The 19,735-nt window shown below is 40.2% G+C and overlaps 1 protein-coding gene across 1 annotated transcript; it reads left to right on the forward strand.

Moving 5' to 3' along the window:
* Window positions 1-2,634: 2,634 nt before the first annotated feature.
* Window positions 2,635-13,010, forward strand: BPIFB2 (BPI fold containing family B member 2). Its single transcript, XM_087720824.1, has 8 exons — window positions 2,635-2,745; window positions 3,135-3,179; window positions 4,108-4,263; window positions 4,752-4,819; window positions 10,277-10,319; window positions 11,716-11,779; window positions 12,699-12,775; window positions 12,987-13,010. The coding sequence occupies exons 1-8, from the start codon at window positions 2,635-2,637 to the stop codon at window positions 13,008-13,010; spliced, it is 588 nt and encodes a 195-aa protein (XP_087576950.1).
* Window positions 13,011-19,735: the final 6,725 nt, after the last annotated feature.

Genomic DNA, 19,735 nt, shown 5'->3' on the forward strand with positions numbered 1-19,735 from the left:
AGTACCTGCCACCGGGCCGCGCAGCGGCCGGGGGCCATGATCGCTGCAGCGGCCGGGGGCCATGATCGCTGCAGCGGCCGGGAGCCATGATCGCTGCAGCGCAAAGGCTCCTGGTCCGTGCGCAAAAGCTCCTGGTCCGTGCGCAAAGGCTCCAGGGAAGAGAGCCCCGCGCTGGTACGCACGTGATATATAAACAATCAATGTGTCGTCGCGAACAACGCCCCCCCACCCCTGCGCGCGCTCAGCGGGCCACGGTAAAATTATCAAAGGCTGACTGGTCCGCAGCGATAAAAAGGTTGGGGACCACTGATGTAGACTACTTAAATGAGATTTAATCACTCCAAAATTGAAAAGCAATACAAGGGAGGAGATTACTAATGATTTGCAGTGCTTTCTTTGTCATTTAGATACATGATGGTTCCCTTCCCCACCAATTCCTTTTGATTTACAAGTGTAGAATACTTACAGAGGTTTTCATATGGCAAACATCTTTCCTTGATTTTTAAGTACATTTTGAATATAATTCAAATTTATTTTATTTGTATCCTTTCTCTTTAAGATTTATCAGTGCACTCAACTGGTGGCTGATCTTCTTAACGTCTCATTTACGACTATGCTCAATTGTAAGTTGCAGATGATATATACTTAACCTCAGTCTTTATCATGCTTCCAAGGAGGAAAAACTTTCTGGGGAACAGCATAGAAAAGCTAGTTGAAAAACATAATATCGGAAGGGAAATCAGCTGATTATCCATGTACTGTACGCTCCAAGGAGAACAGCTGGTATTCTATTTCACAGGGTTTTACTAAAGATACCTCAAAACAGTATTTGTTCTGGAACATCCAATGCTTCTAGGAATTTCTTCTGCACAAATCCTGGAGCAGCATAATTTTCAATAACAAATAGCCATTAATTGCCTTAGTGCATTAAAAAGATGGGCCAGATTTCATTACCTACATGAAAATTGGATACTTATTTCACTTCAGGGCTGGTCCAGTTTACTGTAAATCTTGCTTTAAAATAAAGAGTTATAAGAAAGTGGAGCAGAGATGGTGAATTTGTTTGACATCAATTAGCCTCTAATCAACAGATGATGTAAGCTCTACTGATATAGCTGATTACAGTGTCATATTCCAGGATGGAATGCAGTGTAATAGCCCTTCCTAACAGAGCTTTATAAGCAGCCATTTTCCATGAATTGATAAGATTGTAGATCATGTTTCTTAGCCTCTAAGATATATGGACTTCAATTGGCTGGGGAATTCTGGGAGCTGAAGTCCACACATCTTAGAGATGTCAAGGTTGAGAAACACTATTATAGACATATTTAAGTCAATGATTTCTTTTAATGTCTTTGCAGCTGCAGCTCCAACTGGAACATTTGAGGCCATCCAGTATGATCTAACAGGTTCCCCCATGGTAACTGAAAAACATTTCCTGGTCCCGTATCAGGCAGGTATTACATTTGCTTTTTGGTTCAGAATCTGATAAGAACTGGCTGTGTTATGAAATTACTGTTAATCCTCAAGTCTTGAATTTCAATAAGCTTCTTTTCTGCCTTTATTATTAAGGAGGTCTGCTGTTTACAGATAATTTTGATATCCTTTTAGATTCCATTTTTGCATATATATTAAAAGGGCTGAATTTATGTTTAAAGTGCAGGCTGCAAAAAGCCCAGAAAAAAAGAAATTCAAAACATTCTTAACAAACTAGGCCTGGAGATTGCTATAGGTATCTTCAAGATTTTATACTTCCGATTCTTGCATTGAAACTACCAATTGATTCTTATTCGCTTGCATTCCACGTGTCACATCCTTAATTCTTTTTTGTTCTCAGTAAGGCCCTTTTTCCTTTACTGGTTTCTCAAAGACCCATCTTCTCAAAAGTGCTCCAACTCCTCTAAGGTGCATGTTGAGAGTTTTGCTCCAATCCCACTTTGAATAGTGGGATCAAACGAATAGTTTTCCCTCATAGATGGATCAACAGAAACCTAAAAGAGAGAGCTGGGCTTTCTTCCTATCCTTCAGATGTGTTTTATTTAAAAACGAATAGTTTCAACACATGTAAGCCCACATAGATGGCTAAAAGATGGCTAGGGAGCCGAGGTGGTGCAGTGGTTAGGGTGCAGTACTGCAGGCCACTTTAGCTGACTGTGATCTGCAGTTCAGCGGTTCAAATCTTACCGGCTCAAGGTCGACTCAGCCTTCCATCCTTCCGAGGTGGGTGAAATGAGGACCCGGACTGTGGGGGCAAGTTGCTGACTCAATTTGCTAAAAAATTTGTAAACCGCTTAGAGAGGGTGAAAGCCCTATGAAGCGGTATATAAGTCTAATAAATAAATAAATAAATAAAATCATGCTCTACTGCTTACAACCTAATTGATCTCCAAACGAATGAAAGGCAAGGAGGTAAACTTAGCTTTTCAGTGTTAAAAGCCAAAAAAATGGGAAAGAAAGGCTTAACTTTTATCGGAACCATTTACAGGCTCAATTAAAATTATTGGGAGATGGTAGCACCACTGATCCTGCCTTTAAAGATTAATAAATACTTCTGTATTGTCATGTAATTCTCATCAGGCAACATTCAAGGTTTCTCTACCAGGAAGACCACTTGCAACCACACCATTCCTTGTGATGCCACATTCTGGAACCAACCTGCACATGGTCTTAAGCAAGGATTTTATCAGCTATGGGATTGCTGCTATGACTGGTGGAAGTAGGGCCACACTTAACAAAGAAGCAGGGGTGAGGTCATGATTGCAACTAGCATTGAGCTTCCATGTTATTCAAAGACACAAAACTAATGATTGAATAGTTTTTGCAATTCTGTGTTTCAGGACCAGTTAATGCACCAGCTGTTATGTAGGGAAGAATTTAATATATGGTATTACTTGTGATTTTCTTCAGATCATCTTTTTGGCCACTCTAGACCACATGGATTTTGGATCAGGCAATGCTGTGTTCAATATTCCTCTTACCTCACTTTTGGATCTATTGTTCCCATTTGTCTGGGTATTAAAAATCAATAGCAGCTGAAAGAGAAACTGATTTTAGGCAAATCCATGAAAGCATTTCAGAAATTAAGCCAGTGACAGATGTTCAAATTTAATTCACTTATCAATATTTTTTGACAGGAGAAATGGTTCATGACAACTGCATTAACAAATGCAATTCCTAAGGTCAGTGAATTTCCTTTTTGGACCATTGTTTTATGCAGTCTAAATCAATTGCTTTATATTCTTTATGTATTAGTGTATTTTTACATTTAGTAGTTAAGTTCCAGTGAATTGGATGGAGCTTACAGCCATTCCTAAGATTGGAAAGTTGAACTTCTTTGGGTCCAACATGCCCAAACTGAGTTTTATTTGCTTAAAAGAAAATAATACTATCATCATCCACTGGCTGTTACTACATATTCATTTTAAATTATTATATTTTTATATGCACTGATATATTTGTACATGTTGCGTGTCTACAAATTTACTTGTTAGATTTGAATTCTGTTGAATATGAATTATTTATAATCACAGTTCTTTTGTCAGCCCAAGCAACTTTTGCACTCAAAACCTTATCCCATGATAATGTTTTTAGGTTTATTATATGTTTCTGGGAAAATATAAACCTGATCCTGTTCTTACAGGTAAAATGAAGCAATATAATCCAATAATTCACTTAATTGTAGAGAGGTGAAATGAAGAAATTAATTCTCAAAGACAAATTCACATTGCCATTCAAAACATAGGTAGAATGACATGGCGTACAATTATGATAATGCAAGCAATTCACCATTGCAAAATATGATTTGTTTAACACAGCCAATGTGACTGTAATTTGATTCTAAATCCATTGTAATTCTTCCTTATTTATGAACAAGTCTTGAGGTAATATCTTTTTATATAATCTCTCTAAAATGATAGAATCTATAGAATATAAAGTAGCAGGCCAGAATTTGGTTATTTATTTACATCACACAAATTCTTACATTATAAAGGACACCAGATGCACAAAATAAAACCTGTATCTCACTAGTTACAAGAAATACAATGGATTTATTATCCTGGTGAAGGTCAAATCCTTTATATAAGCAAACTCATGTTTTGTTTTCAGATATCTGAGCATTTTCCAGCTCCACAGCCTGTGGTAATACAGACAAGAGGCTCAACATTCCCGCTTGTTTCTATGGATAGTCAGAACATTAAAGTGAAACAAGGTCTATTCACTGAGGTGCTTATACGTGGTCAGCCTGTCCTACATTTGGAAGTTGTAAGTACATAGATCTTGATTTCTACCAGTCACAATCTCTACCAATGGCCCAGTTACTTGTAAAGCCCTCACCCCATTACTTTGATCCTAGGTTCATTTCTGGCTCCACTGCAATTATTTAGTAACAAGGTTCATTGTTTTTCTGAAGATTTTTGTCTTGAATGATCCTACTTCAAACAATATTAGCCACTAAGCTGTTTTGACCACATTTAAAATTGGTATAGTGTTTGTGCACCTAAGTTAGTGTTGACTTTTGAATGAATTTCGTTCACCTTAATTAATTTTCTAACACACATCTTTGATACATGGGTGTACACATACTCATACATATTAATAAACACATGCTTGGGTTTATAGCTAATAGTGGTATCAAATTGTAGATTTTCTTTCCTGATAATATTTTACCATAAGATGCACAAAACTAATGCCATCATTAAAAAACACAGCATTTCAAACTGTGAAATGATTTCCCCTTGTTTTCATTGTAGAGCATAACCTTCCAAGCAAGGCTTTCAGCTTCTAATGGCAAATTATTCATTACTTTGTCACAAAACAGGTATGGATATTTCTCCTGGTTTCCCCTTCTATTAATATAAAGAAAATATATCGGAATAATAAGATATTGTTAATAGCTGGCAGTGGTAAATATTAGAACTAGTAAATATGGCTTGCTATTTAGAATCAGTGGGAGTTAATTCAAGCATTATTTAATCTTATTTGGGAATATAAGGGAAGTTTTCTCTTTCAGCTCTCATTCTTCCTTGTCCCAAAGGTGATCTTTGTTATGTGTTGTATATAGTTGTCAGTTGAAGTTCTCAGTCTGGTCCTCTGTTGGAGCGGGAAAATGCTCTCTTCTGATTGGTTGTGGGCTGATCAGCTTCCCTATAAAAGGAGCTGTGTCAGTCAGGGAGAAACAGTTGCCTCATAGGCAGTATTGATTAAAGAGCTGTTAGTAGTCATTCAGGCCTCACCTCCATTCTTCACACAGAATATGACACTTTTCAAAAATACTTTTTTCCCTTGAAAATGCTCTGTTTCTCATCCAAGAAACTTTTTCAGTATTGACTGAACAATGGGGAATGGAAGAATTTATATATATTCCAGTGGTGGGTTTCAAATTTTTTTAGAACCTCTTCTGTAGGTGTGGCTTGCTTTGTGGGAGTGGCTTGCTGGCCATGTGACCTGGTGGGAGTGGCTTGACAGTCATGTGACTGGGTGGGCGTGGCCAACTTGTAAAATGTGGTGAAACTCACTTAACAACACTCTTGCTTAGCAACCAAAATGTTGGCTCGGGAACTCTAGCATTTGAAGCAGGCAAGTCTTAAAGCTGTCAAGTTACAAGACCCTTGTACCCCTAACCCTTTAGAAAAAAAACCAGGGGTGTTCAAACTTGACAGCTTTAAGACTTGTGGACTTCAACTCCCAGAATTCCTCCCCTCGCTCTTCATCTTGATGATGTGTGGACGGGCGGGGGAGGGAGGGAGCTGGAACCGGTTCTGTAGATTAGTGGAACCACTTCTATAGAAGAGGTTAGAACTGGCAGGAAGCCACCCCTGGTATATTCCTTAACAATCATCTGGTTGTTAGCACTCTGAAAGTCATTGAGGCCACTTGGGGGTTTAAGGAAAAAAAACCCAAGAAAGTTCAGTTTGTCTTTTGAAAACCCATTTGGAACAACCATGACCTGGATGATTGAGAATCTCCATAGATACTCCTCCTTCCTTGTTGAGAGGAGCATGAATTAATCTACATCAGTTTATAAAATTGAAGAGGATTTAGGAGTGCACAACCTCCTCTTCCTCGGTGTATTACCAACCACAAATGCAATATCTCTGATAGAAAGTTGCTCAGCTTCTTCCTAAATTATCCTAGTAAAGCAAAGTCCATCATCTCCTAGTATTTGCCTGTATGTGTCTGTCTGCAATGTCCAGCCATCAATCTAGTCTTGCTTTCTGTAGTTGTATTCATTTGTAACAGAGAATATGTGACTAAAGTGGTATTCAATGTAAGACATATTACGAATTAGTTAGAAGCTTTTCCCCTCAGGGAAAAGGGCGGCCTATAAATCTTAATAAATGAAATGAAATGAAATGAAATCCTCCTGGCTTGGGCAGGTTCGACTGAAATGGCAGGGATGATTAGCATCGGTTCTCTGGGCAAAAATCCCTGGTGGCCCCACCCACGCCCACCTGGTTGCCCTGTCGCCTCTCACCTCTTCCAGCCACTCGACCCACCCACCCAATCTGAACATTTCTCCCTCCATTCACAGCAGAGCTGCTGCAACGTGTCCCTTTAAGGTAGTCCCTGGGAGGGAGGGGGTTGGGGGGACCATAAAGGGAGTAGTAGCTCTGCTGTGAATGGAGGGGAAAATGTTCAGATTGTCTGCCACAGAATTCAATGTTAAATGCAGCAGAGACAATCCAAACATTTCTCCCTCCATTCACAGAGGAGCTGCTGCTCCCTTTATGGCCCCCTGGCCCCCTCCCTCACGGGAACTATCTTAAAGGGACAAGCTGCAGCAGTTCTGCTGTGAATGGAGGGAGAAAAATTTGGGTTGTCTCTGCTGCATTTAACATTGAATTCTGTGGCAGAAAGAATCCAAATGTTTTCCCCTACATTCACAGCAGAGCTGCTGCAGCCTGTCCCTGTAAGGTACTTTGACTCCCAGGAGGGAGGGGGCCAGGGGGGGACCATAAAGGGAGCAGCAGCTTCGCTGTGAATGGACTTGTTCTGTGGGTGTGGCTTGGTGGTTGGCTGAGTGGGCGTGGCCATGAGTGACATTGAGTTGGCCATGCCCACTCAGTCACAGGACCCCACCACCAAGCCACGCCCACAGAGCCAGTAGCAAAAAAAAATGAATTTCACCACTGGTTAGAGGACACCATAGTGCCAACAAATTTGATGTATATATACATGGACATTTAAAGGAAGTTAAATAGTGGTCAGAAAAAATATTTTTAAAAATAGGGAACTGAAGTTGAAAGAGAAAGTTGGGTGGGCAACCTTTTTGCTCCAAAACAGGGTTATAATAGCTGCCACAAAGTCCAGAGGATCAATAGCTTTATTTACACTGAGAGAACCCATGGGTCATCATTTCAAAGGCATTTTCTTACCTAATCAGATGGGCAAAAAAGCAGTGGGAATGGGAGAGACTTCTGACTTTCTGCTGGCTTCCCCATTGTGGAAAGCTGACATGGAGCATCCATCCTTCCTTCCTTCTTTCCTTCCTTCCTTCCTTCCTTCCTTCCTTCCTTCCTTCCCTCCCTCCCTCCCTCCCTCCCTCCCTCCTTCAAATTCTTGCTGACTTCCCCATTTAGTTTACTTGTGGGTAGCTTGGAGGGAGAAAGTCAGTGGGGAAACCAGCAGGATGCAGCAAATCCAAAGCCAGCAGGCAGATAAGTGACTGCTGCTGGGTGGGGGAGGGAGTAAGAGGACACACATGGGTGCAAATAAAGAGGTGTCACCCTAGTTGAGGATAGTACATGGATTGGGGAGGGTGCATGGGGTTGTGCAGGACATTCTGTGCAGTTCAGGGAATGAAGATAGGCTTTGTGGACTGGGAAAGGTGCATGCAAAAGATGCTACGTGGGTCACAGAACGTGTGAGGAAATGCACAAGTGGTGCTGAAAGAGTCAGGGAAGATGTGCGGCGGGACAGCATAGGTTGGTGGACCACCTGGGTAGGAGGTTAGCATAGGTCAGGAATGATGCATGGGGTGGTTCTTTCCTCCCTTTTTTCTCCATCCCTCCCTCCCCTTTTCAGCAGGCAGGTAAATGGCTGCTGCTGGGTGGGGGAGAAAATACATGCATTGGCGTTGCATTGGCATCCATCAGTCTCAAAAGACTATGGCATCATGCTCTGGAAAGAGGTAAAACTGGAGTGTCCTCTCCAGAGCACGAGGCCTGGGTAGATTAATGTGGAGAATAGACTGTTACTCAAACAGCAGATCCCCCCCCTCTCCACGTCGCTGAAATAGTCCAATGGAACAGCAGAGCAGATATGATTGGTTCCAGCTGCATCACAGGAGTTACCAGAACGTGGTTGTACCCAGTCACAAACTGCTTCCGGGACCCCGCTGCGGATTTTGCCCCAAGGTTGACTCCTGAAGCCTTTTCCAGTAGTGGATATAGCTACAAGGCAGTGGAGGTTTGTAATCAGAGTTTCCCTTCTGGTTCTGCCACTTTATCTGCCGTTGGGGTGTAAAGCCCTTTTCCACCATCAAAACCATTGACCAGGGAGAGAATAAGGGGTTGAGAAACTGGCTAGAAAACTCATGGGATGTTGAAAATGATGCCTAAGTGACCACAGCAATAGCCTAGCTGGGCAGCAGCAGCCAGTAGCTCTGAAGGAACCACAACTTACCCAAATTTCATTCCCTCGGGAGTCATGGCTACTGGATTTTGGACTCATTCTGTAAGTCAGCTCATTTGAGGTACCTTGATTCAAAAAGTGTTTCCCTATAAAGCACCATTTCACCAGTTAAAGGTCATAACAATGAGAATTTTAATGGTACACAGATGTCAGGGGAGTTGTTGGAGTAGAGCTGCAAGAAGGCAGTAAATTAGTCAGAAGTAGGAAACTACATGGGTAAGCAGTTGTAGAACTTAATGATGTGGGAAATAATAAAGGTCTAAAATAGGGAGACTGCTTAGAAGCTGAATTAATTCTTTATGTCTGATGGGAGTTGATCCAAACATAAGGGAACCAGATTGTGTTAATCTTTTTTTAGAACTTCAGACACAAACTAAAACATTTGTGAAAGATAAAAGTTTTCACATGTATATATTAATTTAATATATCAAATTTGTTATGGATACCCACTCCATTAGATTCCAGGAGGCTTACAAAATCCAAATATTAAAAATATATTACATATATTACCTTCAATTTCTGCAGTAGTATCTCTTAACAGAAATAGCTGAGAAAAGGAATGGATTTGAGTCTGTATGAATGGATCACTTGATTAGTCACTGTGGACAGAATTCTCAGACTAGATAGGATTTTAATCTGATTATCATGGTTTTTCTTATGATCTTCCACACTGCAGCTGGAAAGGAAAGTTAGAGTATCATTTCCAATTAAGAAGATGGCACAAGGCCACAATATTGTCACACATAAGTAATGCAAATTTGGCTGGCTTGGAGCTCTTTTTATCTTCCTTCCTTATTTATTTTTTAAAAACATGTAGAAGTATATATGTGAATCAGCCTGGAAGCAGGATAGAAAAAAAACCAATCTAGAATGGTCTGTAAACTTCTTTATTATATAATCAATTGCTAGTCTATTTCCAGACTCAGTTCATAATTATGTGTTTGGCCTCTACAAGCCTAAAATGGTTTATGACCAGCCTACTTGAAGTAGCAGCTTCTCCAGGGTGTATCTACCTGGAGTTTAAGATGATTTAATGAGAGCAGTTCACAAAGAGGTTGAACCACACTAGCAGCATTTTGGTACCATGTGAAGACTTTTCTTTTTTCCCATGAAATGCAATTGCATTTTCAATTGCATTTTAGTTCATATTGCTTTAGTTTTGCAATGATTGCTTTGCAGCTGCTTAATTTTATATAATGGCTACATTTTATATCTATGAGTTCTTATTCAAATTGTATATTTTAGTGTATTATTTAATTGCCCAGGTTGTGTCAGCTATTTGGCTGTTTAAAAACTTAAATAAATACTACTTGCAACATTGCAGCTCTAAGCAGATAGGAAAAAGACACTCTTTCTCTATATATTAGCTTTTAAGGAAGTAATAAAACATCTGGTTGTTCTCCAGATGTTGCTGAATTGACTGATAAGGCTGCTGGGAACTGTGTTTCAGAAATTCTGGAGAACAGTGCCCCTATTTTTAGCAGACAGGCTCAAAATAAAAGAACTGTCAATATCATGTCTGAAATAGTTTGGCAGTCTGGAAATTGGTGCAGCTACCAAGCTATTTCTTTTTTTCACTTTCACTCCGTTCATAGTATGCTTCCTCCCCCTAATTAGATGCACCTGATTTTTTTCTTTACAGTTTTGACATTGTTCAAGCATCTTCCTCTGTTGGCCCTACCAATGTAAGTTTCCTTCAGTTATGTCACAGGCAAATCAAATGGTTTTACATTAAACTGCATTCATGATATAATGAACCCTGCATGACATTCTAATACCATAGTAACAGATCATGGGAATTGAGAATCTGATGAAAAGGACCTGGATACACTGACTGAAACTTTTATACTCAGTTACTAAACTCCTCAGTACCTTGGTGCCACTGAGTTATTTTGGGGCTGCCAATAATATGTTGACTGAACATTGGGGGGGGGGGGTCCAACACAATTGCAGGACATTAGGCTGCAGTAGATTGCCCTAGAAGAAGAACTTATCATCTCTATATTTACATGCCTTCTTGTTCCCATGATTGTGTCAGTGGTGGGTTCCTGCCAGTTTGGACTGGTTCAGCCAAACTGGTAGTGGTTTAGCGGCCTGGGTCGCTGGAACCAGCAGTGAGCTAGGCCTGCCACACCCCTGAACCAGTTCTCCAGGTGGCACTGTAGGTGCTGCCATTTTGTTTTTTTGCTTCTGTGCATGCGCAGGACAATTTTTATTGCAGTGCTTATGTGCGCACAGTGCACATCAAGTGCTCCCGCGGCATGCCTGCGAGCAAACCAGCAGTAGTGACTGTCAGAACCCACCCCTGGATTGTGTATGTATTTATTTCTATCTGGTTCACAAACAGCATTATGGTTTTAATCCAATAACTAAAACTGAATGCATTTAGACATTATATAGTCAGTACTCAATGTGTGAATTGACTCCTGATCATCACAGGTATATTGTTTTCTGAGTAGTAGTATAGAAATGGTTTGCCACCATCTTTTCCTGTCTCAGTGTAGTCTACAACCCCAGGATTTCCTACTTGTTGGCCATCCAAGTATTAATAGATGCAATCCTGTTAGTTTTCTGATATCCTCCAAGGTTGCTTGGAAGATATTCAAGCTTACAGTAGCACACAAAAGAGTCTACCACCTATTGTAGATTCTTATATAAAGGTAAAGATAAAGGTTCCCCTCGTACATATATAGTAGTCATTCCCAACTCTAAAGGGCAATGCTCATCTCCATATCAAAGCCGAAGAGCCAGCGCTGTCCAAAGACATCTCTGTGGTCATGTGGCTGGCATGACTAAATGCCGAAGGTGCATGGAATGCTGTTACCTTCCCACCATTATTCTACTTGCATTTTTACATACTTTCGACCTGCTAGGTTGGCAGAAGCTGGGACAAATAATTCCAGCTCACTCCATTATACAGCACTAGGGATTTTAACTGCCAAACTGCCAACGTTTCTGATCGACAAGCTCAGCATCTTAGCCACTGAGCCACTGCATCCCTCAGGTTCTTATACAGTTTTTTCTTAAATATGGGATTCCTTTCTCTTTTTGATTCTAATTAGAAACTATCATACATTCCAGGTGCAGAAGCTCCATGACTACATCAATGATGTTTACACAAACAGGTTTCTACCAGTTATGAATGGTAAGGACAGACTACAGTAAAAGATGACTTCATTTGAGAAAGCTCTCATTAATCTTTATATTGCAGAGAAAATATTTTCAGAAAAAAGCCCCCAACCGTTTCTAATTAGATTAACATATAATCACTTTTCTGAGCCTTTTCCTGTTGCTTTATTCTGTCTCGGGTAATCAGGATGGTGATTAGGTTTTCTATAGGGCTGAACAGACCATCAAAGGAGTCCTTTCTAGGCATGCCCTTCCCCCTTAAAAAAAACAACACCAGCACTCCTTGTCAAAGGACCAATTTGGAGAAGTCATAATGTAGCCTTCAGTACAGATGATAAAAGAGCTTTTTGCACATATGGCTTTTTGCCATGGACTAGAGTAGCTCACCCAATCAGGTGTGATATAGTGTTTAATTGTTGGACTAGAACAGGAAGATCCAGGTGACATTAAAAGGAGCCCCCAACTGGGCACACACACACACACACCCCAGCAATGATGATCTGTTGTCACTGTTCAATGTTCAATGTCACTGTTCGATCTTTTCTGACACAACTGTAGTAGTACTGGTCAGAGAGGCAATATTGGGCAATTTATTTAATACACTGTAGAAAATGGACTAAACATCAATTTATTTTATAGATTAGAGGAAAGATTTATCTTCCACCTCATACACCTTTCCCATATGCCTCCTGACATGCTCTGCAAGATTAATCATGACCACTCATTTCATACTGTATGATTTCCCAATATAAATAAAAATAAAACCAGGATAGTTAGATGAGTTTCAGTTTAAGAAAATAATATGGCTCATCCTAACTTGGTTTAACTTGGTCCCCAATCATCTGGAGGATTTCAATATAATTTTTAACCTATTTAGAACTAGTTAGCAAAGTAAAACCCAGTTCATTCTGAAAACTGGTTATTTTATCTTTTAGGAATGCTTCGCAGAGGGATTGTATTGCCTTGTGTTCTAAATATCAAATGTACAAAACTCAATATTGCCCTTTCCGAGGTAAGCATGTACACATCCATTCTCCATTGACACAGAAGTAGTCATCTTAGTGTTGCAGATATAACATATTTCTAAGAGGAGGAAGTGATTGCTCTTGACATACATTATGTATGTCACACTTACTTCTGTTAATCAAATTCCATGTATGCCATCAGGGTGAAACAGAGTATGCCATAAAATTGCACATATACCTATGACTTTTCTTTTGTAGGGTGGCATGGTGATATCAATGTGATCAATCCAATGAAACTGCATCATCAATAACAGTAATCCAGTAATCAGAAGACATTAAAAGAGATCAAAATTCATGTTGATAATAATGGTAACTCGTAACATGTTGTCATTGTTCAGCTTCTGATCTTTAGAAAGGTAAGGCTCTTAATGCAGACTGTTGTAATTGCATTTCCAGTATATCGTAATAGATTGTTCCTATGATTCCCAAATATTCAAAAATTGAGATCTTCACCTCTTGGTGGGAGAGTCATCTTTAAAATATCTTGTTGCTTGTATGAAATGCTATTTTATCATTGAGGTTTTGTATGTAAAGAAACAAGTCAAGTAGGCAATGTACATACCAAACTGAATACTGAAAATTACACAGTCAGGTTTAAGTTACGGGTCTGAATGTTGTTGGAGTGTATCCATCTAGGGATGGCTGTGCTTTAACCATATTACCTGGTTTATGGCAACATGAAACCTGTAGGTTGAAAACATCCATGATTGTGTGATGCAAAGTACGTCCACCCAGTCTCATTGTTCCTGTTTGAATTGGAAACTTTTACATTCCCTTTTTCTATATGTATAAATTTGCATATGAAATACTGTTTTTATTATGAATTATAGCAGTGATGATGATAGACAGTGATCAGTAGCCTCTAATTATAAGTCTAAAAGCAACGCCTGTTGTTATTATTACTAGATTTTAATGTATGTATGTCTGTCTGTCTGTCTCTCTCTCTCTCTCTCTCTCTCTATCTATCTATCTATCTATCTATCTATCTATCTATCTATCTATCATCTATCCATCCATCAGTCCATCTAACTATCTATCTTCTATCTATATGTCTCAAGGGTCAAACCAGAGGTGGTATTCAGCAGGTTCTGACCAGTTCTGGAGAACCCGTGCAGAATTTTTGAGTAGTTTGGAGAACCGGTAAATACCATCTCTGACTGGCCCCACTCCCTCTCTTCTCTGCCTCCCGAATCCCAGCTGATCAGAAGGAAATGGGGATTTTGCAGTAACCTTCCCCTGGAGTGGGGTGGAAATGGAGATTTTACAGTATTCTTCCCCTGCCATGCCCACCAAGCCATGCCCACAGAACCGATAGTAAAAATTTCGAATCCCACCACTGGGGCAAACCTATCTAATATTCCTGCCTCTAGTTTACCCACAACAACAGTGAAGTGGGTCAAGCTGAGAGAGACAATGATTGACCCAAAGTCCCCTAGCTGACCTTCTTGTCTAAGGGAGGTCTAGAATTCACAGCTTCCTGGTTTCACAGCTGGCATCTCAACCATTATACCAAACTGGGTCTCAGCTCTCAATTCTGTTGCTCCATATACATAATCTCACCCACTTCCTTTATGTTTGGAATTTGAATTCAAGATTCCGTTTATCTAATACTCCGATTAGTGCCAGGGTTTAATGGCAGTGCATTACCGAGTTTCTAGAGTTGTTTGACTTCACCATGAATCAGTAACCCAGACTGATAAGCACTGTGACATGTGTTGCTTATTAAACATGCCAAATATTTTCCCCATCATCTCTGAATTGACATTTTGCCCTAATGTTATGCTGAGAGAAAGAAGGGAGCAGCTCCCTATAGTCTCAGGTGAAGGCTTGGTTTATTTATTATTCAAAGGACATAACGAGATTTGTAGAGTGAGAGAAAAGTGTCAAGCTCACAACACAGAGAAGCAGTAAGACTTTCTTTACTTGGGTTTCCTCCCTTTCCCTGCTGTGAGCATCTGTGACCTGACTTTGCTTGGCTGTAGAGTCAGAAACCAGGGATTTAAATAAAGAGATATGTAGATTTATGTGAACATAATGCTAATAAAGGCTCAAAGAAGGAGTTGCAAAGGAATTAGCTAAATCAGTGTTTCCCAAACTTGGCAACTTTAAGACTTGTGGACTTCAACTCCCAGAGTTCTCCAGCCAGAAGAGCTAGCTGGAGAATTCTGGGAGTTGAAGTCCACAAGTCTTAAAGTTGCCAAGTTTGGGAACCACTGAGCTAAATCATCAGATCAGAAAGCAGTCTGGCATATGAAATCCATGCTCCACTGAAATAATAATGCCAGGTACTGTTAATACTCTAGTTATAGAAACGGTAAACCTATAGGAAAGATGTTTACCTATGGATAGACCTAATTTATTAATTAGCTGAATTGCCCGGGTATGCCCAAGATATTGAACTATAAACACATGATGGGTTCACAAAAAACAATAGGCTGAAATGTGGTTCCCTAGGTTGTAATTCAATGTATAATCAGAGGTGGTAGTCAGGAGGTTCTGAGCAGTTCTGGAGAACTGGCAGTGGAAATTTTGAGTTATTCGGAGAACTGGTAAATACCATCGCTGACTGGCTCTGCCCCCATCTATTCAGTGCCTCCCGAGTCCCAGCTGATCGGGAGTGAATGGGGATTTTGCAGTATCCTTCCCCTGGAGTTGGGAGGGAATGGAGATTTTACAGTATCCTCCCCCTGCCATGCCCACGAAGCCATGCCCACAGAAGTGGTAGTAAAAAAATTTGAACCCCACCACTGGGGCAAACCTGTCTAATACTCCTGCCTTTAGTTTACCCACAACAAAAGTGAAGTGGGTCAGGCTGAGAGAGACAGTGTTCCCTAGCTGACCTTCTTGTCTAAGGGAGGCCTAGAATTCACAGCCTTGTGGTTTCACAGCTGGCATCTCAACCATTATTCCAAACTGGGGCTCAGATCTCAATGCTCTTGCTCCATATACATAATCTCAACAACTTCCTTTATATTGGTATTTGAATTCAAGATTCTGTTTATCTAATGCTTCGATTAGTTCTAGGGTTTAATGGCAGGGACTGGAAAAATCAGGATCCTCGACTATATAGGGAACTGTAGTGGACAAAGTTCTTCATCTTGGTTTTTGTTATCCATATACATGGATTATGAGCCACAAAGAACTGTATTGGAATCTTCTGGAACATACAGGATTATTTCGTGAGGGCACCCAGTCTCTCTCGTCCGCCCCTCTCCCATGGTAAGCCCTTTCCATTTGTTTTGGGACAGTATGTTAGCACATTTGTCTTTGAAATGGCTTTGTTTTGCTTTATGAAAATATTTTATTTTATTATTTTATTTCATCTTCACTCATCTTCTTTGAAAGGACACCATTTTTGCTTTGCTGTGGTGTAGTGGTTAAGATGCTATATGAAACTCACTGGGTGACTTTGGACCAGTCATTCTATTTCAACCCCCGCACCCCCCACCTACCTCATAGGGATTTTCCTGAGAGAGAAAAACAGAAAGAGGGAGAACTGCAACAGGCCTACACAGGCTCCTATACAAAGGACACGGTATTTACCAGTAACGGTATAGTAATCAATCACATTCTGTCCTTTCTGCCTCTGAAGGGCATCAGTTCAGCTGTTCAAAAAATAGCTATCTAGAAATGAAAACTTCATTTATCAACAATGGTCCTCATCAATCCCACTGAAACAACCTAGGCTTGGTTGTTATGCTTAATTTGTATGACTGTCAACTCACCAAGTGCATAATAACATTAAAAATTAATCAAATAAAAATAAAAGCCATTTTTCAAAAAAATAATAGAACAAGAAAACATGTAAACAACCTGCAGTCAAAATTTATCTTATGTATATTAATTACATATTGATTGCTCATGCAACAGCCTAACCCAATGCCTAAGGGAAGAGCCATGTGTCCTGGATCTTCCTAAAGGTCAGCAGAATCAAAGCCACTTGAGGGAATGCTGTTCCACCGAGAAGGACAGTAACAGCAAACGTGTTTGTTGAGTTCTTCAAATGGCACTGTTTCATAAATAGGACCTGGATTATGTAAAGTCTCTCTGATCTTTTAAGGTGGGCAGAGACAGTCTCTCAAATATCCTAGCCCCATGCTACAAAGGGCTTTGTAAATGACCACCAGTGCCTTGATTTCTACCTGGAAGCTCCTCAGCAAGTAGTGCACCCATAACTTCACATTCTACTGCATTCTGGACCAGCAGGAGCTTCTGAATAGTTTTCAAGAGCAGCCCAAAATATAGTTCACTGCAGTAAATCAAATGAGATATCTTCAAAGTATGATTCAAGTTTGTTCTTAGCTCTAATACAAGCTCAATCTAGTTTCCACTCTTTCCTGGTACCTAGTCACAAGTGTTTTCAGCATGTTAAGGTTAGACACACTTGGATTGCCTTTGCCACTGCTGTACCACCAATGTCATCACCATCACAATGAGCCTGGTAAGCTCACTTCCATCTCTACCAAGGGGCTGATCTTTATTGCTGCCATTGATCCACAACTGATCTGTGTACCAGATTGGCAAGCTCTGCAGGCTCTTCCGCTCTGTGCAAGGAACTCCCATAATGGTTTAGAGCAGGGTTGTCATACAGAGGTGGGTTTCTATACCAGTCGGTACCAGTACGCTGCACATGCACTGGCTGCACATTGCTGGCGCATGTGCAGTTGACTAAATATTGTTCTGGCATGTGCAGAAACATGCCAGCAATGGCATAAGAGATCAGGGAACCGGTTTGGGGGGCATTGCAGGCCTGGGTGACTGCTAGTTCTGTGATCCAGGCCACAATTCCACTATTCTAGAGCAACCCAACTCTGGTGTCATACTCATGTCATGGAGGCCTCAGGTGACGTATCGGGACTTTTCCCCCTTCACTAAACTGGGCGTGGGCACGGGCAACATGTGACGCATTCAGCCCATGGGCTGGGAGTTTGACAGCCCTGGTCTAAAGCCAGAGTCCTTGAATTCACAGATGACTGCTTGAAGAATTGCTATTCAAGATAGGTAACATGTTCTTCAGCACAATAGCTTCTCACCTTCAGATGTTTTAGGACTGTAATTCTTAGTTACTCCAACTTTATGTGCTAGTAATAGAAAGGCAATTTCAGCAAACCTGGAGGGAGTTAAACTGCAGGTCCACTTTATAAGCACTTATTATTGCCACTCTGGCATTGAGTAATACACTGGAGTTATTGAACTCCAAAGTTTCTTCCACTTGGAATTCGGAGTTTAAAAAAATTCAGAATCTAAGCTTTCAGATGTGCTGCTAGATCACTGTTCAGTTTATCAACCCAAATCCATTTTCTTGCTGCAATTTTGCAAATCAATGTGGGTTGATTTTTCTTGCAATACAAAAAAAAAGTCTCTTTCTACAGTTGCCATAGGAATTCTGGAAAGATATAGGGATGTGTTGATAACTGGACAGCCTGCTTCTGACTTTGTGTATAGCACTTGAGAGCTTGAGGATGAAGCATTGTTTGACGGCCTTATCTCATGAAGAATGACTGCACAGCAGCATCCTAGTCTAACCAGGCAGATCCCAGAGGACAGATGATGGATGTTAATTTAATAGCCATTGATTTTTCTACCTGTCTTAGAACCAGGGCACAGAACAGACAATGCATCTCCTAAAAAGATAAAGCTCAGGTGATATTTAATTGCAAACATTGGTGCTACTAAGTTGTAGAACCACAGAATCACTATGGTTGATAAGAAAAAATCATTTGTCAATGAGAGAATGTTTCAGGGTCAAATAGAAGGGATATTCTTTTCTATGTTCACTAGTAAATTTGGCATAATGTATTAATGGTATATTGTAATATGGTTTGTAAAACAATCTTTTGTAAGAGTCTTCAATTCTCCTACCTAATCCTAGGATATTGGAGACCATTCTTTTGACTGTCTTGTGGTGGAGATTTGTAATTTATTATTATTGGCACTGTTGGAGTGTGCTACTATTGTTCCCCAATGGGAGAAAATGTGTCACAATAATTTCTCTTTGATTTAATTAGTGTGTGGGAAATCTGATAAGTGAACGCAGTTTGAAGGATGTTTGCCCACAGAAACATAAAGATCTATTAACAGAGTAGACAGCACCTATTTAATTCATCAACAAACTTAAATATTGAAGATTGGTTGGAATCAGAGGTGGTATTCAGCCAGTTCTGGAGACAGGTTCTGGAGAACTGGTAGCAGAAATTTTGAGTAGTTTGGAGAATCGGCAAATAGGCTGGCCCCGCCCCCTCTGTCTCCCAGCTGATCTTCTTTTGTTGCCATGAACAGGAGAACAGAGTTGGAAAGCAGGTTAGTGGGATGGGGAATAAATTGATATTTTGCAGTAACCTTCCCCCAGGAGTGGGGAGGGAATGGGTATTTTGCAGTATCTTTTCCCTGCCACACCCACAATGCCACCCACAAAGCAATGCCACGCCCACAAAGCCATGCTCACAGAACCGGTAGTAAAAAAATTTGAATCCCACCACTGGTTGGAATGAAAATGTTTTGTGCAGATCTTAAGAAAGCAAAAGCAACATGAGAAAAGCAATATGTCTTCAAGAGAAATAGTTTACAAAAATAAAATTAAAAAAAACAACCCTCAAGCACATCAGACTTTATTACACAATATGAAACAGCATTTTGGGGGGGGGGGAATTTCATGAGACTTTCTCTAGCTGCTATTTTCACATGAAGATATTTAGGAAGATCAATCAGAAGGAACAGACTAAAATTTAGCCAGTCTATAGCAGGAGTACAGAATTGTTTATTAAGAGACAAGAAAAATGGAGGATACAACTGTGTTTTGATCACCAATTACCTATGCACAAAAGTAAGGTTAAATAATCAGGACTTTATTATTTTTACAAAACTGTTTTATGTCCTTGAATTGCAACTTATTTTGTTTGAACATGAACCATGTCTCCATTCTTACAGGAGAAACACGCATATGATAT

Source organism: Thamnophis sirtalis, unplaced genomic scaffold, assembly GCF_051295495.1.
Source record: "Thamnophis sirtalis isolate CommonGarterSnake01/CBP01778 unplaced genomic scaffold, rThaSir2_p1.2 scaffold_7, whole genome shotgun sequence".
Taxonomy (NCBI): Eukaryota; Metazoa; Chordata; class Lepidosauria; order Squamata; family Natricidae; genus Thamnophis; species Thamnophis sirtalis.

What these genes read in the sequence shown, in the direction of transcription:
- BPIFB2 (XM_087720824.1), top strand. Translation starts at nt 2,635, where the DNA reads ATGCCACATTCTGGAACCAACCTGCACATGGTCTTAAGCAAGGATTTT. An exon ending in TAACAAATGCAATTCCTAAG is followed by an intron (nt 3,180 to 4,107) that starts GTCAGTGAATTT and finishes TTTTGTTTTCAG; the next exon opens with ATATCTGAGCATTTTCCAGC. An exon ending in CCTCTGTTGGCCCTACCAAT is followed by an intron (nt 10,320 to 11,715) that starts GTAAGTTTCCTT and finishes CATACATTCCAG; the next exon opens with GTGCAGAAGCTCCATGACTA.